This window comes from Filicampus tigris, chromosome 1 (genome assembly GCF_054856515.1).
Source record: "Filicampus tigris isolate MCC_2025a chromosome 1, RoL_Ftig_1.0, whole genome shotgun sequence".
Lineage (NCBI taxonomy): Eukaryota > Metazoa > Chordata > Actinopteri > Syngnathiformes > Syngnathidae > Filicampus > Filicampus tigris.
Genome location: NC_141217.1, coordinates 34,708,894 through 34,732,218, shown reverse-complemented (window position 1 = coordinate 34,732,218; position 23,325 = coordinate 34,708,894). Strand labels below are relative to the sequence as shown.

The 23,325-nt window shown below is 43.2% G+C and overlaps 3 protein-coding genes across 5 annotated transcripts; 2 read left to right on the top strand and 1 right to left on the bottom strand.

The window, feature by feature from the left end:
• Positions 1 to 1,326: 1,326 nt before the first annotated feature.
• LOC147153776 (calsequestrin-2-like) lies at positions 1,327 to 7,586 on the bottom strand. 2 transcript variants are annotated; one of them, XM_086036162.1, is made up of 12 exons: positions 7,525 to 7,586; positions 6,035 to 6,210; positions 5,131 to 5,215; positions 4,956 to 5,056; positions 4,765 to 4,873; positions 3,622 to 3,695; positions 3,415 to 3,545; positions 3,298 to 3,343; positions 3,161 to 3,215; positions 2,971 to 3,071; positions 2,211 to 2,285; positions 1,328 to 2,141 (listed from the first exon to the last, which is right to left on the bottom strand). In XM_086036162.1, the coding sequence occupies exons 2-12, from the start codon at positions 6,053 to 6,055 to the stop codon at positions 1,938 to 1,940; spliced, it is 1,002 nt and encodes a 333-aa protein (XP_085892288.1). In that variant the 5' UTR covers positions 6,056 to 6,210; positions 7,525 to 7,586; the 3' UTR covers positions 1,328 to 1,937. The 2 variants fall into 2 exon arrangements, with proteins under 2 accessions (XP_085892279.1, XP_085892288.1); XM_086036153.1 differs by lacking the exon at positions 7,525 to 7,586 and having other exon boundaries at positions 1,327 to 2,141; positions 6,035 to 6,658.
• On the top strand, positions 7,534 to 12,524 carry poglut1 (protein O-glucosyltransferase 1). The gene is made up of 11 exons (XM_086036175.1): positions 7,534 to 7,698; positions 8,671 to 8,755; positions 8,875 to 9,018; positions 9,108 to 9,243; positions 9,455 to 9,576; positions 9,661 to 9,720; positions 10,182 to 10,281; positions 10,387 to 10,445; positions 10,699 to 10,866; positions 11,375 to 11,431; positions 11,553 to 12,524. The coding sequence occupies exons 1-11, from the start codon at positions 7,626 to 7,628 to the stop codon at positions 11,707 to 11,709; spliced, it is 1,161 nt and encodes a 386-aa protein (XP_085892301.1). The 5' UTR covers positions 7,534 to 7,625; the 3' UTR covers positions 11,710 to 12,524.
• A 577-nt stretch (positions 12,525 to 13,101) lies between these two features.
• Positions 13,102 to 21,816, top strand: timmdc1 (translocase of inner mitochondrial membrane domain containing 1). 2 transcript variants are annotated; one of them, XM_086036091.1, is made up of 8 exons: positions 13,102 to 13,428; positions 14,511 to 14,843; positions 15,310 to 15,475; positions 18,232 to 18,320; positions 18,410 to 18,525; positions 19,886 to 19,964; positions 21,008 to 21,118; positions 21,189 to 21,816. In XM_086036091.1, the coding sequence occupies exons 2-8, from the start codon at positions 14,533 to 14,535 to the stop codon at positions 21,334 to 21,336; spliced, it is 1,020 nt and encodes a 339-aa protein (XP_085892217.1). In that variant the 5' UTR covers positions 13,102 to 13,428; positions 14,511 to 14,532; the 3' UTR covers positions 21,337 to 21,816. The 2 variants fall into 2 exon arrangements, with proteins under 2 accessions (XP_085892217.1, XP_085892222.1); XM_086036096.1 differs by having other exon boundaries at positions 13,120 to 13,428; positions 18,458 to 18,525.
• Positions 21,817 to 23,325: the final 1,509 nt, after the last annotated feature.

Sequence of the window (23,325 nt, the reverse complement as noted above, 5' to 3'; positions counted from 1 at the left end):
GACAATGCCGGCAAAATGCCACTCACCCAGACCGAGAGATCGCAGGTTCTTAACAAGGCAAAGAGGGCGTGAAAGTCTCTCTTCGTCTGCTCAGACTGTCGGCGTATTGTCTCGTTTGTCCCAACGTGAACGATGAGCCGGGTAATGGATGATGGCAGAGGGTCAAGAACACCCGGCAGGATGTTAACTATGCCCATGACTTTCGCTCCGGGAAAACAGCGGGTGACGCAGCCGGGATAGTGAGTACGTCTAATGGTGCTGTCGCCAATTATAACGGTGGTCGGTGGGTGACGTGAGGAGGGAACGCCAAGGGACTCACCACCGGCGGAAGATTCACGACCCCACTGTCCAGGATGGCTCCGCCGAGGCCGAGTGAAGACGGTGGATGACACCGATGAGTGTCGCCGATGATGCTGGTGATGACGACCACCCTTGTACCGGGACACCGCGTCCCGGAGCAGCCCGACGCGTGAGTGGACGGCCGTGTCACCGGCGGACCCGCCCAACATGGGGTTCCCGGCCGAGGTCGTCGCCGTGGGTGGCGGGGAATCCGAGGGAGCCCCTGGGAGCACAGCCCCAGCGTCGGACGCAGCAGTCGGTGTCTCCGACTGCTGTAGTGCAGTGATGGGAACAGGAGACTCACTCGCCAGGGCGGCGAACCGATTCCCCAGGACCAGTTGGGGGCGGTGGGGTTGCTCCCCGGCCCTCCGGCCGCGGGACACCACCTTGACCCAGGTGTCACTCTGCAACGGTGTCGAGCAGGATGGCCCCGGGCAGGCAATTGGATCCCACTTCGCCGTGTCCGAGAGGCCAGCCGCCTCAGCCGTCATTGTCGCCGACAGGATTTCACGAGCGCGCCTTCTCATGACCACCGCGGAGAGTTCGGGGAAACGGGTCGCGAAGCAAGAGATGACCGATTCCTTCTCATGGAGCTCCTCTGAGAGACGACGAATATCCCTTCTTAGGTCAGAGATTGTCTTATTTGCCTTCTCCAGCAGGCCATTGTGTTCGTCGCTGTCGTCTGAAGGCATTTTAATACACTAGCTCCAAGCTAGCCCCAAGCTAGCCCGTTTCCGTCTCACGCTAGCTGTATGCTAGTCCGCGAGATCAAGCGACCCAGAGATTAACAAAAATTTAAATAAATAAAAAATAAGATAAAAATAGTCTCCAAAAATTAAAAAGAGTAAAAACGCAACGCGCAGGTGAGGTAGATTCGAAGGCGAAAGTGCAGAAGTGCAATCGATACCATCCACGTCCAAACTCTGACGTGGCAGGAGAAACGCAGGAGAAATTGTTAACAAAAAATAATAATTAAGAGGTAAAACACACCATTTTATTAACCAACAACAAAACAACTCTACATTTTGGAGCATGCATTAAAGGGAAAAGATTTCATCTTAAAACGTGGAGCATTATGGGATGAGGTCAAAATGAGCAGCGCAATGCCTATTGAATTATCATGACGCAGAAACTGTTTAAAATTTTACTGCTACTTTATGAAATTGTCATTTCACTGGATTTTAAAAAAATAAAGTATAATACTGTAGAGTGCACTGATTTAAAAAAAAAAAAAAAAGTTACAATGTTTTTATGGTGGGGTGTTTTTTTGGGATGCTGGAACAGATTAATGGCATTTCCATTCATTTCAAAATTGGAAAGATTATTTGAGAGATGATTGATTTGAGTTACTAGCATAGTCAGGGAACAAATTAAAGTAGTAAGTCAAGGCACCTCTGTGCAGTATTTTACATCTACTTCAGTAACAAAGCCAATGTTGCAATAATGTGGTGTGACAGTCATTGCACTTACTAAGCATTAGGTTGCCTTAATGTCATCTCTATAGAAGAGATCAAATCTCTCAGCATTCACATACGATCTCTAAGAGGACATCTAATCTGAAAGAGAAGTAAAGAGATATAATAAATATGCTAAGCGACTCAGTCATCCATGTCATCATCTTGTTCAAGGCTCTTGTCGCTGTCTTCCGTCGAGTCCTCGCCATCATCTTCAAAGTCGTCGTCGTCGTCATCATCGTCCTCTGTGTTAACTCTGCCCGACAGGACGTCCTCGATCCAGTCCTCTAGCTCCTCGGCAGTGGGTAAGTCCTCATCGTTGGACATGTCTAGCCACACGCTGTCCGCCTGGAGTGCACAGGGGACATCTTTTTTAAGGTCTATACACTCTATGTAGCCGAGTAGTGTTTGGCTTACATCTGTGACGTTGACCACACCGATCTGAGGCCTGAACAAGTCCAACTTGAAGGTCTTTTCCCAGTAAGTGGTGAGCTAGAAAATATGAGACAAGATGCTGCTCACAATTGAACGATATTGTGCTGCGCTTGCTTACCAGAGATGGAATTAAGTCACATAAAGTATGTGCAAGTCGTAAGTAAATCTCAAGACTTAATCTTCAGTCCCGAGCCCTAAAATGAAAAGCTGATTTGAGGCGCATGACGTCACGATTTTGGACGTACAGGAAGTACACCACCTGTGGTGCTTGCGGCCTCCTAAGACATTGGTCAACAGCAAATTTAATCAGAGATAGATTTATGTGTCCCTAAACGTATTTTTGATGCTCATTACCAAAGTGTCTTTTTTCAAGCACGTCAACCTTTTAGGATATTTCCATTGTTTTGTTTTCAAATTTGACTTATAAAAGACTTGCGCAACACCGATTTTACCATGCCTTGTCATTTATAGCTATGACGTTTTATAACAAAATTCAACCTGTTGCTGAACCTAACCCTTAATTCATAAAAACATCTAAATATATGAATGAATTACATTACTATTATTATGAAAACCTGATGTGCTAGAGAAAATAAAAAAACAAGGGCAGATTTGGAAACGGCGCAAAAAAAAAAAAAAAAAAAACATCTCAAAAAGTTAACTTGCATCTCTGATTTTAAAAAATGTAGGAAACATTTGTCGATCACTGTTATTAAATATCAATCCACTGACGAGGACCAACCAGAGGGAAGTCATCGGGATCAATCCAGACAATGCTGAGATCCGGGTTGTTGGTGTTGTCTCTGGCCACGTCCTTTAAGATCTCCAGAAATTCGTAGCCATCTGAGAGTGGGGTTGTGGGGTTTGGGTTGCGCAACAAATTTACACATCACCACCTTTTGGGACTAAAGGAGACGAAAATATTTTCACACCTGGATCCTCCTCTTCAGCGAATGCAACAATATGGATTCCATCCATGTCGTCCTCCTGGAGGTCAACAAATCATGCGTCGCCATTTTCAACACCATTTCGGCATGCGTCACAGCACGAGTAGTTGAATTCTATTTACCCATGTCTCAAACATGTTCTCTGCCCGGAGCTTCCTCAGAGTGGCCCTGCAAGCGGCACTCGAATTTCAAATCCGGCGCCGGCTCTGAACGATACGAGTAAAAAGAAAGACACTAACCTCCTGTGTTGATTGACAAAGTCCACAATGTCCGTCTCGGACAGAGGTCTGCCGGGCAGGACAACGGGCTCCTCCATGAAGGGCTCGTAAAAATTCACCGCGTTCATCTTGAGGGAGAGATGTTTGGCCACCTGGAACGCATCGAAATTCATCAGGGAACTCACGCGCCGCACGCGCGCTACATGTGACAACTTGCTTTGCACTTACAGATTTATCAAATGTGGCAAAGAACTTGATGTAAGGTTGAAAACGCTCCGAGGCCTCCTGAAAAGCTTTGTAGTCTGAGAGGCGGGAAGAGACAGTTAGGAGCCCCGAGTGTCGCTTTTGGCAGAGTGGCACTACGCAGCAGTAAGATTGCGTTCGACTATTTCCCGGATCAAATAGATCGCTAGGAAAACAACCTGCCTCGTCTGCTGTTTTTTCGTAATCAAGATCTTACTTTTTCCACACTGGCACAGAGTCAAAGCGACGCTGTTTTCGAAACATCCACCCACCCATGATGTAATATCTTTAAATCATGGTTCTCCAACCTTCTCATAATCCTAATACTCGCTAAATATAACGTACACTGCTCATTACCGTCCATTTTCTTCTGCCTTTCGGGGGGGTCAAGTCGCAAGGGCAGCGATCTAAGCAGAGAAGCCCGGACGTCTTTCTCCCCAGCCGCTTCGTCCAACTCTTCCAAGGAGAGCCCAAGACCTTTCTAGGCCAGTTAAGAGAAGTAAGATCCTCCCTGGAAGATCTGAACAGGGAAGCACCCAGGAGGCATCCCAAAGGGCTGCCCGAGCCACTTCGCCCCACCCCTCTCGATGCAAAGAAGCAGTGGCTCGACTCCGAGCCCTCCCTGAGCCTTTCGTCCCATCTCTCAGGGAGCACTTGGACACCCTGCAAAGTAGCCACGATCTTGTTCTTTTAGTCATGACCCACAGCTAGCGTGGGCGAGGGTGGGAACGTATTGACTGCCAAGCACTCGAGAGCTTTGCCCTGCTCGTACTCCTTCGTCACCACAACAGACTGACAGAGAGTGGCTCATAGACGCCGGCGTGAGAGCCGCTGCTCAAGACGACACTGAAATATCACATCACGACCGCAGTGCACCAGTTCGCATCTTGTCTCCGGATCGTAATTGCAGTTTGACCTATTAGTTAGTGAACTAGATGCTATTTAAAGCCTCTCGTGAGAGAAACCACACAGTAACATCAGGAGACCGAGAGATGGAGATCCCATTAAAGGCCTATCGGGAGACAGCATGATGCTATTAGAGGACATTATGTTTTTTGGGTTTTTTTCTGATCGGCTGCTAATGAGCGCGTGCGTGCTAGCAGGGCCGGCAAACGGTGGTAAACTGACATAAATCCTCTCCTTTGAAGTAACCAATGAGGCGAATGTCTTCTTCTATCCTTTCGAAGGCTCTGAGCTCCATCGCGTTGTTGATTATTTCCACTGGGTCCTCCAGCACCTGCAGGGGGGGGGGGGTGGGGTGGGGTGAACATCAACAAACATATACAGAGGCAAGGTAGCTCTGCGTCTGGTACACTCACATCCAGGAGGAACTCCACAAGAGTGTCTGCTGAGAGTTCGCCATCAAACTCAATGACACGATCGTCCTTGAAGATGTACAGGCTTCCCACCTCTTCTAGGCCTGACCAAGAATGGTTTTATAAGAGGAGAGCACTCAAGGTACACTAGAGATACCGTACAAGTGAAATGGCTTACCTAGCTTCTTGGCTACTTTGGCATCCTTCTGAGCGTCCACCATCCCAAATCCAATATCTTTGTTCTCCAGTACCTGAGCTGTCAGCTAGTTGGTGTTCACATAGAACAGTCATTACAGGGCTTTTTTTTTTTTTTTTCAAGAATATGTTTTATGCAAGTCCACTAGTCGAAGCAAGGCATTCTGATAAATATTGCGTTTGTGGAATAAGTGTTAATCCCCTCGTTTTTAGCCATCGCGGGGGGCGGCCATTTTGTCACTTCTGTCGACTGAAAATGACATCACAACTGCTCACAATGACAACGGCTTAATCTTTGCTATTTTTTTCTTCTTCTGTTGGTTTTAACTGTTTTTGTTTTAACAGCAGGTTTTATTTTACTCACTTATTTTTGCTGTGAAGCGTCTTTGAGTCATATGAAAAGCACTATACAAATAAAATGTATTATTATTATTATTATCATTAATGGCCATTCACGGCTCAGATTTAGAAAACAGGTCAGCCGTGATTGTGTCGTTGCGAGCAGTTGTGATGTCATTTTCAGTCGACGGAAGACAAAATGGCCGCCCCAGACATGGCTAAAAACGAGTGCATTTTGCTGCTTAGCTTATGTTCCGCAAACGCAAAATTAATCAGAATGCCGTGTTTCAACTAGTGGGCCTGCTGTGAACATATTCTTGAAAAAAAAATATATATGTTTGAGTTGACTTCCGCTTTAAATCAGTTAATAATAGGCTATTTCCAGAGGTTGGAATAAGTCATAGTATGTGTGCAAGTCTTCAATCTTAACATTCACGTTTGTGAGCAAGTCCCAAGTTATTGTGGCAAAAATTAAGCAAGTCAAGTCCATTCCGCACTACATCAAAACTATCACAAGATGACAGCATTTTGTTTCAGATGTTTCTCACCTCCAGGACCAGCTCAGTCATTTGGAAGCGCTTCTGCAGGCCTTTGTTGGCAGTTACAGGCTCATGATAGAACAGACATAGCAGGTCAAATCTCCTGAGAGCCTTCTTGTAGCTGCGCTCGTTGATATCCAACACTCGGTCCCTGCCATCAAAGTTTGGGAATTCCAGACCTTCCTCTGCAGCGCAAAGCAAAATGAAATGAAGGCAGAGGGTACAAAGCAGAGACAGGCGCGTTTCCGGCATTGCTGTCGGATGGTGAGGGTGGATCGAGTAATCGGCGCACGTCAAACTTTAAGGTCTAGCAATGGCATTCAAAACAATTGCACTAATTGGATCACGGTGGCTCCACTTTGTGATCCTCTCAGCTATTGCTCTGTACTTTCTCTATCCACCTGGGCTTGTTCTCCTTCTCTCTCCATTACCACGTCATATCTCAGGGGAGGCATTTTTCTCCTCCTCCTCACCCACATACAAGACAGACAATGATGAAGATTCGGTCAACCGACAGACCAACCAGTCATCTACCTATGGCATATGTTGATCAGACGGTAATTGCGTTACACATTTATAGTCATCACACACAAACAGCTAAAAGTGCTTACACATAAGCAATCGCATCACAATCAATAGTAAGCGAAGAAGGAAAACTATTTGTGTCTTATGTTACAACACACACCAACAGGCCTTCGCATAACCGCGCGCACACAGCTTTGTCTAGTGGAATGGAATGTGGCTTTGAGGGATATCTGACAGAGGTAGAAGAACCTTGTGACCAAGGATGTCACCGGCCCAGACGACCTAGTCCTTGAAGTGATAAACCATAGATGGAGAAGATCAGAACAAGCATTCATTAGATTTATCTGACAGGACAACACTAAATATGTGAGGGTTGCATCTTCGACAGCGCCCTTTTCTCACTTCGTCTCAACGGGTGTAAGTGTTAGCGAGGTAAGGAAAGAAGACCAGATCTGACCTTGTCTGATTCCTGCATTTCAGAGATTGAAAGAAATAGACGAGCAAATTCAATCAATTTGTGTGAGTCTTGATTTACATTGGACGCCTTCTTGAAGGATTAAAACGAACACGCATTGGATAATAGTTTTTTTTAACTAATATTTGAGTTTTCATCCCAAGTGAGTGATCTGCTGAAATTTCCAACACTAAATATCATATCTACTGTATCATGGCGTCCCTATAAAATATTTTAGTAAAAAAGAAAAATAACACGCATCGGATAATAGTTTTTTTGAACTAATATTTGAGTTTACATCCCAAGTGAGTGACCTGCTGAAATATCAAACACTACCTATCTATCATATCTACTGTATCATGGCGTCCCCATGAAATATTTTGGTAAAATACAAAAATAATTTTAAAAAGAAACACAATTCACCAAATTTAATCTAAATGAGTGGTCAAATTTTCTATGGAACCCGTTTGAGCCCATTGATTAAACTTTACGGTAGGCAAGGTTTTGTGGTGCACATTACCGTAATCCCTGCCCTGCTCAGTCTCTCAGAGAGAAGTAGTCGATTCCAGATGAACACACGCCTCTTTCTAATTTTAGACAAAGATTCCGGATTTAAAAAAAATGGAACGCTTCTCTTTGTGGGTCTTTGTGTTTGTGCTGCAAGTGTACATTTTGTCCTTGCTTTGTGAAGCAGGTACAGTATTGTGGCTTCGTTTTTGTTTTGTTTTGTTTAATTAAACAGTTTCGTTTTCATTCATTAGCTCGCAAGCTAGCCAGCTTCTAGCTACCTCCGAACTAAACCATCTAAAATATACCATTCGGCCAACTTTTCATGTTTGCACTCGTGTACTTTTTTCACCTCGTAGAAGTCCACAGGAGATATTTAATTTTCTACTTTCTACTGTTTGTTTAATTGATCGTTGGCAACACGCGAGTTCTGCTTCAGATGTTTAGCCAGTTACAAATGTAGCCGTTGTGCATAATTACAGAACTTTTGAAATGACAGATAATCTCAAAAACACATGCGGAAAATATGTTATGTTTTGATGAAATCAAGGTTGAGCTTTTTGGCTATCATACCAAAAGGTATGTTTGGCAAACACATTAGTGGTCAAAACCAAAAGAATACCATCCCTAGCATATAGGAGGCATGATGGTGGCAGCATCATCATGATTCATGATAGTAATAAAATGTCAGGAAAAGCCTTTTAGAACATATTCGTTTTATTAGGGGTTAGTCAGAGGCACTTTAAATGGTGGCTAGTGTGTGCTGACTCGCATTTAACATGAGATTGAATGTGATTGGCTAATTCTGAACATAGCCACATCCCAGGTTAGAAGAGGGTGTGCAAAATTTTGCAATTTTCAGTTTTTGATTTTGACTTCCCTTCTCGAAAAGACAATTGACGTCATAAGTTTATGAATTACATCAATGGTGGAATTTTTTTTAATTTTTATTATTTGGTATCTTGGTCTCATATATCACATAAACCTGGTATTTGAGCAGGGGTGTGTAGACTTTTTATAACCACTGCATAGCCATTAAAAAAGAAAAAAAAAAAAGATTCATACCTAAGGACAATTCAATGAAACTACGCGGTATGTGGAAGCCGGACAACCCGGAGATGTTTTCATGCATTTCTCTCCTCTTTCTCTCTTGCTCCAGGAAAACAGGCAATAAGGGACACGATATCTGAGGCTGTTAAAGTTTATACTCGGTGTAACTCTGCCAACTGTAGTTGCCATCTAAAGTAAGTGTGATAATCAGCTATTTAAACAATGATCTACCGTAATGCACATAAACTAACTATGATTTTAGGACGTTGCTTTTGCTCTAAAACATGGACAATGAATGTTTTTCCGACGTCAGGGTCTTGCAGCAAGACTTGGCTCCCTTTCAGGGAGGAATTTCAGAAAATGTCATGGCTTCGACAATCCAAAGAGGGATGGGAACTCACTACCAGATCATTGCTCATAAATTGTACAGAGAACATAACTGCATGTTTCCAGCCAGGTCAGTTCTGCCCGGTAACAGGCATCCAGTCAGAGCGGACAAAGCCGCAATTGTGTTTGAACTGGTTTCATTTCTTTTTGTGTCTTCAGGTGCAGTGGGGTTGAGCATTTCATATTAGAAGTGATTGACAAGTTACCTGATTTGGAGATGGTGGTAAATGTCAGGGATTATCCTCAAGTGCCCAATTGGGTGCAGCCAACCTTACCCATTTTCTCCTTCAGTAAGGTTAGTGTGGACATGAACTAGGGTTGCAAAGGGATGGGTGGGGGGCTCTGACAGTCAGCCAAGAGTAAAATAAAATAAAATTAAAAAAAAAAAAACATGACTAGTAAAACATAGTTGGATTATTCCCATCAATTCCCATGGGAAGTTTCCACTTTAAAAAAAAATATATCCTAGAATCGTTCAAGCGTGTGTATGTGTGTGGCATGAGTAGACTTCAGACTACCAGGACATCATGTACCCGGCGTGGACGTTTTGGGAGGGCGGCCCTGCAGTGTGGCCCATATATCCCACTGGACTTGGAAGATGGGATCTAATGAGGCATGATCTCAAAAAGTAAGACTCCAGCATGTCTTTGTGTAGCCGGGGTACGTTTGCTGACAATTTAAAGTCGGGTACGATTGTCGAATGATGTTTTAGGTCTGCAGCTCAGTGGCCATGGCAGAAGAAAGAGTCCAAAGGATTCTTCAGAGGATCTAGGTTAGTTGTTCTTTTGTGTAATAATGAATTTTCAGATTTTTTTTTTTTTTTTTTTTTTTTTTAAATGTTATTGCCGCTACCAACATTTTTATTTGTCATGTGTGCAACCTTCTGTCTGCAGTTGGAGTCAGACAGAACTTTACATCCATTCATTATGGGCATTAATGTCTTTATTATTTCTATTTGAGGTATATATCTGAGCCTGTATGTGTAGTTTTGACCCTGTGTGGGTTCAAAAAAATCCATTATAAATTTAAATTTGAGCACCTGTATTTATTTATTTATTTTTTTATTTAAATCATTGGCGTTTTATTATTTCCACGCTGGAAAAGGAATGTTTCAAATAAGTCCTTAAAAACCCCAATGGAATGACATTCATGCCCATGACGATTTGATGTAAACTGTTTGGAGATCGGATTTATTATTAGACCATCAAATTGCCCTTTTTTGTCTGCTGGTAGAACAAGTCCAGAGCGTGACCCTCTGATCCTGCTTTCTCGAGAGATGCCAGAGTTGGTGGATGCAGAATACACAAAAAACCAGGCCTGGAAGTCTGACAAGGTCAGAGTCTCTTTTTTTTATTTATTTATTTATTTTTTTTTCTTCTTACGTGAATTTAAAATGCAGTGCTTGCTTGTATTTCAAATGTTGGACCATTTATTTTAGGACACTCTTGGGAGACCACCAGCCAAAGAAATCCCATTAGTTGAGCACTGCAAGTATAAGTAAGTCAAATTTCTTGCCTGCTTTTTTTTTCCATTGAAAAAAAAAAAAAAAGTTTTGAATTGATGTGGCTTGTTACAAATTGATTTTGAATCCTCAGCAAATTGGTGTTCCGGTTAACATGTCTTCCACACAGTGCTTTCTGAAGTTTCTATTTTCTATGCTTACCTTTAGTTGACATAGAAGGGTTTGTTTGCTATGAGAATGCTTGTGTATTTGGTACCCAAACGTACGGCTTGTGTTTTGTCTCTCCAGGTATTTATTCAACTTCCGAGGAGTGGCGGCAAGCTTTCGTTTCAAACATCTCTTTCTTTGCGGATCGCTGGTGTTTCACGTGGGGGACGAATGGCAAGAGTTTTTCTACCCACAAGTCAAGCCTTGGGTGCACTACATCCCGGTGAAGCAGGATCTCTCTGATGTCAGGTACTCTCCTTTCTTAAGGTCAATGTCAACAAAAAGTGAAACATTTTCATAAACATATTTGAGGATTTTTCCTCACCTTGTCAAGAATGATGCGCTTTGCTCTTGCAGTCATCTTTTTTAGGATTTCCACACGGACTGATGTACATAAAGGCTTTTAGAGATGCGTTTGGAACCCTTGCCAACTTCCTGCAAGTTAACGATTCCCTCGTTGTAGGAATTCTTAGAACTCTTGTGCCAGGCATTCTTCATAATGCTTCTTTAAAAATAGCAAATTCCGAACTGGCCTTTAGCACCTCCAGTCTTATCACATTGAATTGACTGTCGGTTTACTTGGGGTTCATGTACTTTTAAGACGCACTCAAAGTCCTGTGATGGTCCTCATTTTTTTTTTTTTTTTTTTTTTTTTTATGTCCAGTTGCCTTTCAGTTTGTGAATTACAATGATTTCAGTTACTAGATGCACACAGGCAGCATGTATTGAATTTCACATGTTGAAAATGTGTTCACAGAGAATTACTGCAATTTGTCAAAGACAATGATTCCATCGCACAAGAAATTGCCATAAGGTAATCTATTGTTTCTTTGAAGGCACTAATTAATTGAAGAGTCTCAAAAACAGTCTTTCAATTTTTGCACAGACGCCAGGATTAACCGGCGCTATTGTTGTTTCTCTTTTACTCTGAACAGAGGTATGGAGTTTGTCTTGGAGCACCTGCAAATGCAAGATGTTTCCTGCTACTGGGAGCGACTCCTCACAGAGTTTAGTCAACTTCTCACCTACCAACCCCAAAAACGGAACAACTACAGTCAAATAATGCCCAAGCCCAGAAATACTGAGTTATGATAAAGACCCGGCAAGCTGTAGTTAATGGAAACCAATGATTGTAAATGGAGCAATTGCTCTTTTTTTTTTTTTTTTTTTTTTCTAACCAAATACATTTTTTTCTATTAGAAGCCGTGTTCTTATTCCTATGGGGAGCTAAAGCCTATATTACACTACATTACGTTGAATATGTTGTAGTATTCACATTATAGTGTGCACAGTTTTGTATTTGTTTAACAAATGTGTTAATATCCCGCAGACACAGCATATTTATCTGACCAAAAAGCTGTGATGACTTATTGTGTCCAAGTATAGGACACCCAAACTTTTTAAATAAGTTTGTGTTTCTTCACAAAAAAAAATGTGTGGTACTTAATACTGTACGGTGCATACTTGACCAGACATCCTCTATTTTCTGTAAGTTAACATTTACTCGGATCTTATGCATTTGAATATGTTTGATACTGTTTTTATCGATACCCATGCGGTTTGCAGGTTAAAATAATTGTTTTTCCCATTGAACTACTAATGTAAAGAAGAGGGGGGGGCAAGGAGTTGCTAGAGGAGGCTGTTGAAGATGGAGATTCTGACAGAAGAAAAGCACAAAAATAATTATCTGTAATCTGGAGGAAAAAAAACGTGGTTATTAACTCATCTAGCATTTTTTGTTTGTCAGTTAACAAGTTTCGATTGCATCAAAGTCGAGCCAGTACTTACATTTTGCTTTGTTTTGTTCTGTTGTCTGCGGTGAAGTCGGCATTGCAAATAGAGAATGTTAGTTGCCTTACCTGAATAAATAAAGGTTAAATACATGTTAGCTAGCTCTGAAACTTTAACATGTAATGTGGTTATTTTTATCTTAGTACAACTAGTTTTAAATTACTAAAAGAGGGGAAACTATTTAGTGTGCAGAGATTTTTTTTTTTTCAAATCATCATCACCATCATCAATCACTTAAAGCGGAAGTCAACACAAATACATTTTTTTCAAGAATATGTTCCCAGCTGGCCCACTAGTTGAAACACGGCATTCGGATTAATTTTGCGTTTGTGGAATATAAATTAAGCAACAAAATGCACTTGTTTTTAACCATCTCCGGGGGCGGCCATTTTGTCTTCTGTCGGCTGAAAATGACATCACAACTGCTCACAACGACCAATCACGGCTGACCTGTTTTCTGAACCTGAGCCGTGATTGGTCGTTGTGAGCTGTTGTGATGTCATTTTCAGTCGACAGAAGACAAAATGGCTGCTCCCTGAGCTAGCTAAAAACGATAATGGAGTTCTCATATTCCACAAACGCTTTTAGACTAGTGAGCCTGCATAGATAATATTCTGGGAAAAACAAATTTTGGCTTTAATTTCAGGCATGTAATTTTTTGATTTTATTTTTTGTTATCTAAGGAGTTGAATCAGTACTTCTACTTATGACAAAGTCTTGTACAGACTGCGAGTACTTTTGCCAACTTTACATGGCTATAATGTATGTACCCCCTCTCTTTAATGCATTCATTTGTGTTCATTCGCTCAGTCCACATTCGTCCAGTTGGTGGCGATAATGCATTTTAAAGCAGGTTTGTCAACCGCCATACACACCAAAGAAGAAGAAGCCAAAGTTGAGAGGTCGTGAAGTAGCAAGGACGATTTTACGAAACAAGTGTCCAAAGGGAAATGGCAGTAACAACAATTGATTAAAACGAACCCCTGCACACACAAGGGGCTGGATTGTAACCTATTCGAGGTACGTTTAATTTTTTTAAGATAACCAATACATTAGCTTTCCATTGCTCACGTTATCCTACCGGTAGTCAGGCGTAGCCTTTCAATGAAGGCACTTACTGCTAGCATTTTCTGTCTTAGTTATTCTTTTTTCTCTTGCTGCATAGGGTCTTGCTGCATAGTGGAGTACCCTTGCATAGTAGTACACATCACTTACATATTAGTTTTGGATCAGTGGGCAAGCCCGTTCTGTTGTAAATATTAGAGTTGTTACCCTTTAAAAGCAGTGAAAATGTACTGATTTGCGAATCGAGATTATTTTTGCTCTGACCTTTTTTGTAGTCCTATAATTTTCCTAATCTTTCTCCTATTTTCAAAAGACTGCTCCTTTTGGAAATCTTGCCAAACAATAACTATGAAGCTAATCGTTGTTATTCCCAGAAAATCTGTCAATGTGCTGTTCAGGCCAAAGCCATGTCTCATTTTAAATAGTACTTTGGCGCCATCTGGTGGCGTCCTTTTGCCAACGCCTATGTTGGATTTGAGATGGAGGAGCTTCATTTTGGTCATACCTCATTTAATTAAGTCAAGTCGGGACCCAGGCCATAGTTTTGTCTACAGTATTTAAAAAAAAAAAGTATTTTGCCGTCATCTTGAGGCATCTATGGGTAATTACAGACCTTTTTGCATGGGCTCACTGATTATTTTTTTTCCATTTATGGCAGGAATCGGTCCTGAGCGGATACATTATTTACCTCCGCTCCAGCAATACATTCTCTGCTATTTAAGTGATATGAAAAAAAAAAAAAGGATGAATTCATCATGCCATATTTATTTGGTATTAATACACTTAATATTGTACAAACCAAACACAAACAGTACTACCCTGTCCACTGAAAGGCCACGTAGAGACTATAGAGTAATAGTATAGCTGAGAGCCTGCATGTTTTTAAAGACCTTGCACCACTTGACATCTGCTTATTTGGACAGCCTGTCTTGCCTGTGCCAGGGTTTCTTCTGCCTTAAGGCAAAAGGGGGTGGGCTTGAAGCTGCTGCTGCAACTGTTAAACTGTTAAGCCATGTGTTTGTGCCTCTGTGCCGCAGCCTTGACGCCAGCTGAAGCGTGATGCATCCAGAGCAGCCCACAACAGGCTTCACCCTTCGGAGACGACTGGCAGATTCGGCCCCTCGGGGCACGTTGAGGCCAGTTCAGGGCCTTATCCAGAGCGCCAGAACTCCTCGCTTCTGCCTCCTGCTCCCTAGGGTCCATGCAGCTGACGTGGCTTCTGCCCAGCCTGCACAGATGCCCTCGTCTCCCTCCTCCACCTGTGCAGCTCCTCCACACCCCATCACTGCCAGCACCTTGCCAAATAACATAGGCAAGCCAGAATTCCCAGACACGGGCTGGGACCGCATTAAGGATCTCTTTCAAAAAGAGTGAGTGATTTTGTCCGGACCTTTTTTTTATTTGACAGTTTTCTTCTCTCACTTTAAGCCACTGAAACAATTTATTGAGAAACATTTAGTAAACGCCCATTTATCGCAGGCAATACGTATTGTTCCACACACGCCCGTCCTAAGGGGAAAAACTGTGATACAGAAAACAAAAAATGTACCCCTCTCACTTGATGTAAAACATTCAAACATATCGAAACACACATTGTTCCTTAGCACCTGTTTTCACTCTCTTAAGAGATTAAGAAATGAGGGACTTATAGCATCAAAAGCAAAAAGACTCTGGCTCGCACTCTTCTCCAAGTAAAACGCAAAGTGTATATAAAACAAACAAACATCCGCACTCACAATCACACCTAGAGGCAATTTTAAAGAATCCAATCAACTTTTTTTTTTTTAAATGCTACATTGACCTTGACCTCTAACCCACTGTATGCCTTCCCCTCAGTGCGACCCAGGGTTACCCAGAGGAGGTGACCAATGTGGTAAAAAGTGGGCTTGTTGCCTCCCTAGCGGGCTTGATCTACGGAGGACTACCAGCGGCTCGCCATGCTAAGCAGCGGTACATCCAGCTGAGCCAGGCAGAAATCTACAGCAGCCGCGTGGAAGCAGTGGTGAGTGAGCGCTGCAAAGCTTGATATGCCTTTTTTTTATTTTTCTATGATCTTGACGCCCAACATTTGACTGCCACGGCACTCTCAAAGAAACACCAACAATAGATTTGTTTTTAAAGCGGAAGTCAACGCAAACGTATTTTTTTTAAGAATATGTTTTATGCAAGCCCATTAGTTGAAACAGGGCATTCAGATAAATATTGCGTTTGTGGAATGAGTGTTAATCCACTCGTTTTTAGCCATCTCCGGGGGCGGCCATTTTGTCTTCTGTCGACTGAAAATGACATCACAACTGCTCACAATGACCAATCACGGCTCAGATTCAGAGAACAGGTCAGCCGTGATTGGTCGTTGTAAGAAGTTGTGATGTCATTTTCAGTCGACAGAAGACAAAATGGCCACCCCCGGAGATGGCTAAAAACAAGTGCATTTTGCTACTTAATTTATATTCCACAAACGCAAAATTAATCAGAATGCTGTGTTTCAACTAGTGGGCCTGCTGGGAACATATTCTTGAAAAAAATCTGCTTGGGTTAACTTCCGCTTTAAGAAGTACCACGCTACATGCGCGTTTCATAGTTAAGAATGCAAAGCTTTCTCTTATACGGTTTATGTCCAAGTGCGACTCAAAAATGTGTCCGTCAACGATGAAATGAAAACAAAGCCCTAGGGGACAAAATTTGAAATATAAACCTAACCACGATTCACCATATTGAGATAATATACACTGAATGTTTGATGCAAACGGCAACATTCGTTCTTTTGAAAGGCTTTCATTATTCCATACGGCGATTCTAGCCTTAAACACGCACCGATAACCATTTTTCTTTTTTCAATGAAAACTGAACCAAAGTTGTCAGGTAATGTAAGATGGCTGCCCTTAGGCTTCGGGCCAATGAGGGGCCAATTGTTAGTCCATTCATATCTGAGCCCATGCGGCTGATGTGTGACGAAGGGACCGTCTCCCCAGCTAGCTCGCTAGTATAGCATCCGGCATCTGCCACAAAGATTTACTATTCACAGCACCAAAGGGCGAAATAATCGACCAGGATATGATGTCGTGTTCTAGTTAGGTAAGCCATTTTAAGCTAAAAAGAAAACTTTGCCTGCTGGGCCACCTGCTCATTGTGAGAAACTTCATCGGTATCAGCGTCCATGGGTAACGTAAGTTCTCCTGTTGGCGGACTTGAATAAATATTGGAGGGGAAAACATGGCGGAATTGCTTTTCTGTACGTGAAGGATTTTTTTAGTACTTGAGGGTTCTGATTTTGTACTTGAAGGATTTTTTTTTTTTCAACTTGAAATGAATTTTTTGTATTTGTAAAACACACTGTATTTGTTTCTGAAGCAGGATGTATTTTTTTGATAGGTACATTTCTTATGTGCAAAACAAGGCATTAGTTTGAAAATGATATTTTGTACTTGCAAAACACACTGAGTTTGTTTGTGAATTGTTGGGTGTGCGGTTTTGGTATGATTTTAACTCTATCGCGGTAACCCAATTGCATTTATATAACCAAATATGTGGGTTTGAAAAGGGGTAACCCAGGGGTCTTATACAGGTTTTTAAAAACCTGAACAAGAGCATATTTGGGTTTTTTTGCGCTCATTTACATGGCCTTTCATAACCTGAATACTGCCAATATTCGGGTTTTGAAAGGGTTATTGACTGCATGTAAACATAGTCTGGATGATTGCGCAAAATCCGCAACTAATCCCAAAACAAAATCAATCAAGGGGCCACTCAGAGTGCGGGCCCCCGGCAGCCCATACCTGGTCCAAAGAACTGTGCGCATGTCTCTTAAATACTTTCTCGATACCAAGAATCCACCAGGTGCCAAAGCAATACGTTCATTGTTTTGTCATGATCAAAAAAAATCTGCAAAATACTGAGTTGTGATATATATATTTTTTTTGTGGCGCAACACAAGGCCGCAGCCAGAATGTTGCTAATGGGTGGGCCAGGAAAAATCAGGGTGGGCCTGAATATTTCTCTCACTTCGCACAATCCTCCTGTCCCGACACGTCGTATAATCAAATGAAATGACAAACTGAATAATAGAAAGTTCAGATCTTCCTTAGACAACCACAATTATGCCATTCTTGATAATATAAATAATAAATAACAATAATAACAACATTTTAAGAAACACAATGAAACACAAATTAAAAAATAATTTAATAAGTTGCAAAAAAATTAAAAGTATATATTTTTTCATCAATCTCACTGGGTGGGCCTGTGCACACCTAGGCCCACCCATGGCTCCGCCCCTGGCGGAACATAAACCCCCCCCCGATCATAAATATACGTACGTCAGAATTCAGCAGCCCCCCATGAGCTGGTCCCCGGCAGAAAAAAAAGTTGGGGGACAGTGGAACTTGTCTCGTACATCCACCACTGTAATTCATGATGGTGTTGGGGTACCGCTTTGGAAATGAATCCGCCGTGCTGTATGCATGACGAGGATGATTTGTAATGTACTGCAGAAAGTCATTGAAAACAATGCACAGTAGCATTTGGGGGAGCTGCAATGTGGAAGGGAATCCGCAATTCAAAGAAAAAAAAAAAAAAAAAAGTCGGACTCATTCACCTTTGAAATCCGGGTAGCTTGAGCCACAAAGTCCGAAGCAGCATATTGAGTCAGCATTGAGCGATGAAAGTTCTTCAAGTTCGCATTGCACGCGACCATTACAAGGGAGGTGATTGTTGATTTTGTATTTATTTTCTTCTTTTCTGTGTGTTTCGTCAAATCAGCGTTTGGCCCAAAATGCAGCCATCCGAGGTTTTGTGAGGTACGGCCTCCGATGGAGTTGGAGGGTTGCCGCTTTTGTTTCCCTCTTCAAGTAAGATCGGTAACATGATCCCGTGTGTGTGTGTGTGTGTGTGTGTGTGTTGATGCCAACATCATCACAGCAACTTCTGACATATCAAGTCGACGGTCATTTTGTGCCGCCATATGTTTTCTCTGTCCCGCCTCCAGTTGTGTCAGCACAGGTCTGTCGGTTTACCGCGACGAGTACGCGCTCAGCAATTTTGCTGCAGCTGGAGGTGAGTTCATGCCGTGCACCCGATGGCCGTTCATATTGTTCGCGACGTTAGATCCCCTTGGTTGGACAATTAAACGCTACCTGCTCTAACGTTAGTTGATTAGTGCGGGGGAAACACGAATGTTGAATACGATAAATCCATGAGAAAGATGCTGGTCAACCTCCAAATTGTGCTGTTTTAGGTTACGTTCGCACAAGAACAATAGAGGGAAGAAAAAAAAAAAAAAAAAAAAGACACTAGTTTTGAGCCTAGCAGGAGCTTTCGCTCCAAATGACTGCCGCACACTTGCGTGATGCTTCCAAATCCGGCTAGGATGCGACCATCGCAGGAATTGACGGTTGGCCACTCCCCCCTTGGCGCAGCGGCTGATTTAGCATCCGGACTCTTTGCTGTCTGAACTGTGACAGCCTGTATTACTTTGTGAGGCTCCTCATACGATATGTTGCACGGTATCGCTTTTTTTTTTTAATCCATAAAATGACGGCGTGTCAGTCAACAACGATTGCTGCGGACACAGGCAAGAATAAAGACGAAAAATTGGGATGTATCGAATTGAGGGGCTCATTCCCGTGCATTGAATTTGAACCTGTGTGGCATGTATGCCGCTCGCAGATATTTTTATTACAAGCTTTGCGATTTCATCCACCAGTACATATGAAATTAGAAGGATGGTTAAGAATTTTTGTAAAACACAAGATGTGTACTGTTTATAATGGATTTTTATCACTTTGTGGGCGACTGATTGTTTTTTTTAAATAGATTTTTTGCCTGTGTGAAATCTTCTGCCCAATTTGATTGGCTGTAATTTACAACCTTGTCACATTATGCGACTGCCATTCAAATTTGAAATCACTGCGAAACCAAACATCGGCCCCTTTTGAAGGCGGAACCCCACGGTCCGCACGCCGCGCGAGTGTTTAGCGGCGTTCCACACTGAGTCCACTTCAAAATATATCGAGATGCATCACTCCCAGTGAAGGGACATACCTTTGAACGAAATGCCACATTTACTGTCCTGACAAGTTCATACGTATGGAAAACGACAAGAAACTCACGACAACGCTGTACAATTCTCAAACCGAGCTGTGCCATTTTGAATCAAATCGGCATCGAACCGAATGCGATCGGTCTTGAATCGTATGGCACCCGATGCATCCAGGCGCGTATCGTTTTTTTTTTTTGTTGTTGGAGGGACGCACACCCGTACAGCCCCCCCCCGGTAAAGGCTCATTGTGATCAAAATGTCGCGGCCTTTCTTCATCTCTATTGACGATATTAAAGCCTCTTCCCATTTATGTGATTGAAAAACTCCCCAAAATGAATTTGTGTGTGTGTGTGTGTGTGTGTGTGTCGTGTCTAGCTGTGACCGGAGGTCTTTTCCGACTAAACCTGGGCCCGCGAGGCCTGGTGGCAGGCACCATCATTGGAGCCGCGCTCGGGTAAGCAGCCCGTCGTCCTGCGCTCGTCCGTTTGCGGCTTACGCCATGAACTCCTCCATGTTTATACTCTCGTGTTTGTTGTGCATGTTCACGGAGCTCGAGAGCAACGAGCACTCTGGCAGCCAGCTGCGGCCCTTCCAGCAACCCTCTGTGCCCCAGCTGAGTGTGCCCCCCCCCCCCCCCCCCCCCCCGACCCACGTCCTCAACCCTGTGCCGGCTGCCAGAGGCGCTCATGTGCATGGAGTAGTGCTGCGGCTTGGCTAATGGAGCGGAGAGGCGGGCCAAGGCAGCAGCTGCCCCTTTTCTTTCTACCGTCGCCGTGATTCCAGCCTCTCCGCTCCTTCAAATGTGGACTAATGCTTCCCTTGCGCCGATTTGCCTCCTCTTTCGCCGCATTTTAGCGCGCACAAGTGGGATTGTCCACTGTTTGGAACAATTTGATGTCCGCACGTATGCCTTTTTACCTGCACAAAAAAAAAAAAAAAAAAAAATGCAAGTATATAGCACAACGGATACCCGTACGGTAAAGCCTCACGTACTTGTGGCTCAGCATCGGCAGATTCACCTCTTTGTGTGTGTTTGAAAAAAAAAAAAAAAAAAACTGTAGATGGATAGATATAGAGCCAACCCCTGTTTTTTTTTGTAGAAAACAGCAATTTTTTTTTTGGTGGGGGGTGGGGGGTTGAAAAATATTTTTTGTTTTTCCCAATTCAATTTTGAATGGGCGTCAATCAGACGTGGATTTTTGCTATTCGCAGGCCGGCCCTGCCCCTATCCCTGCGGATAGCGGTGGGGGCTCCAGCGTCTTTGAAACGATGCTGGCCGACTGTTGCGAATGCCGCGGCCGCCATCTAGTGACGCACTGTCTGCAGCCCGCTTATAAGGCCAACCGTTGCGAAAAGTTGACAAAGTAATCGCTCATAAATAAATATGTGTGCATGAAATTTTTTTTTTTTTTAAAAGAATCTTACAGGTGGAAAATTGAGGCACGTAGCAGGATCAAGCGAACAGAGCATCAAAGCATAAATGAATTGTATTTGTAGGATTCCTACGGGCGCTCTGATCATCAGCATGCACTCGCTGACAGGAGAAAATGCCCGAGAAAGGAGGAGGCGAGAGCGCAGGGAGACTTATGAGACGAAACTTGCGGAGTGGTGAGTTGGATCCGATAATCGTCACACGGACAATAGACAAAGCCTTGATTTGGGACTTGTCAATCATCAGGACGGCACGGCTCGGCCTGACAGATGAGTTGATAGGCGACCTGAGCGTGGTCTCACGGGCAGAGGGGACGGAGCACGACTTGAAGAGGATCCAGGAGCTCCTCGCCTTACCGCACAATGATGGAGTGCGGAACTCGAGTAGCCGATGACGGTCCTACCCGCTAAATGATGGACGCCAAGTATGGGTTTCACATCACGCTGAGGAGAAACGAGGTCCTTATTGGACTTGACCCCCTCATCTCATTTGAAGAAAGGAGGAACCGAAACGGTTTCCAATCCAGGCTGAAACAAAAAATCTGTCCCTAAGAACAACAAAAAAATTAGAAAGATGAATATTGTGCTGTGATGCCTTGAGATAAGAGTTGGATTCATTCCGTGTGCACCCTTGTAACTCAAAACACTCATATCTCAAATCTTTCCCCTTTGAAATGAATGGAAATGCCATTAATCCATTTCAGCCTCCCACCAAAATACAGATTTTATTTTATTATTTTTTTTTTTTACGACGTCGAGAACAGACTCAACCTGTACCACGTGACGCGCAGGTGCCGCGCTCCTCCTGACACGCGGCTAAGTAAGGAAAAAAAATAAATAAAACACAGTTGTGTACCTTGCCACAGACGCAATGACATGTGCCCCCATATTGTTTTCATTTCACCAATCATCACGCCGTGCGTGTGTGTCTGTCGTTTCTGTTTGATATTTTTCCTTTGTTTTTGGCGGCGTGTCAGCTCGTGCGCCGCCATGCTTGTGACGTGAAGATTACGTCCTCGACTCGATTGGCTGTCGCCGACGAGGGGTGGACCGGGACCACGTGGTCGCTTAAATATGCAGGGCATTTAATCATTTTCCGTAGAAGATGAAAAATATATGCCTGTGAGTATTTTTTATATGTATCGTGTGTTGTTGACGTGTTGCTTCACTGTATGTATTGAAGTATCCACCGGTTAAATGAATCTAAAACGGCAAATACCGATGATAGCCGTGAGCACGTCAATGACGTTTTCCATTTTATTGGCATGTGAAGAAAACATTTTGTTTGACTGTGGACTGCGCGGCGACAGCGGACCCACCAAGACGAGCGATCCGGACGACATCTATTATTCGTCCCGTTTTCGGACTCTTAAAAATATTTGCGCTGCGCGTGAATCAAGTCGAACCGAATTCCCTCAATGTTGGTCCTACCTAAATTGGGTTTGACAACAACTAGGTCAAAGGAGGGAGGATGTGACCACTACTATGTGATGGCGACGTTGGGAGGAAGCACTATGCCACAGGGGTCCACACCTTGGACTGGTTGTCAGTCAGTCACAGGGCAAGAGGCACACAAAACCATTCACACTCGCATCGTCACGCAGGGCCAACTCACCCCCACTCCCTGCACGCACACAAACCGGGCGAATGAACCGCGATACCACAAGATAGAGCTTTAAATAAAAAGTAAAGACATTTTGGATACAAATGCTTTTACTTTGAAAAAAGCCTGCAAAAAAAAAAAAAAAAAAAAAAGGATAGTGAAAGCTATCGTGATGAAATGGGAGTGATCTAGAATAATGTGTTCAAGCTGAAATTTTGTGTGCCTGGGATCTAGAATAAATTTTGTGCGTGGGTGTGAAAAATTGAAAGCAAAGACCAAATGTCCTCTGCTGTTTTTGGCGATCCAAGGAGGGCCTCCTGCATATGCAGACACATGCTCTGCCACAGAGCCAATATGAAAGCGCCTTTTCAGCTCTCCCATTTCAGCGTCAAGACACCCCCGTGGCCGAGCAAGTTTATTCACATGCGTGTTTCGAGTCTGCAAGAGAAGTTGATGAGAGCAACAGTTCACTGTGGAAGGCCAAGCACTACAAATGATGAGATCTCAAGTGAAGAAGCTCGCAGACGCCACCACTATGTGTGGGGACATATTTGGCACGTAGACTAAAACTGTTGAATGGTCATTTGGATTTTTATATGCTGAAGACTGAACAGTCTCACTTGTGATTCTAATTTCTCTTATCAACCTAACGTTAAACTCCTCTTTCCAGCCAGTGCACCAAACGTGGATGACGTGCATGCAAAATGCACATCGGAATAGTCTTTGGCTTATGCAGATTCCCCCGTCTGTGGTCCCTTCTCAAGGTTTCTCATTTTTCCCC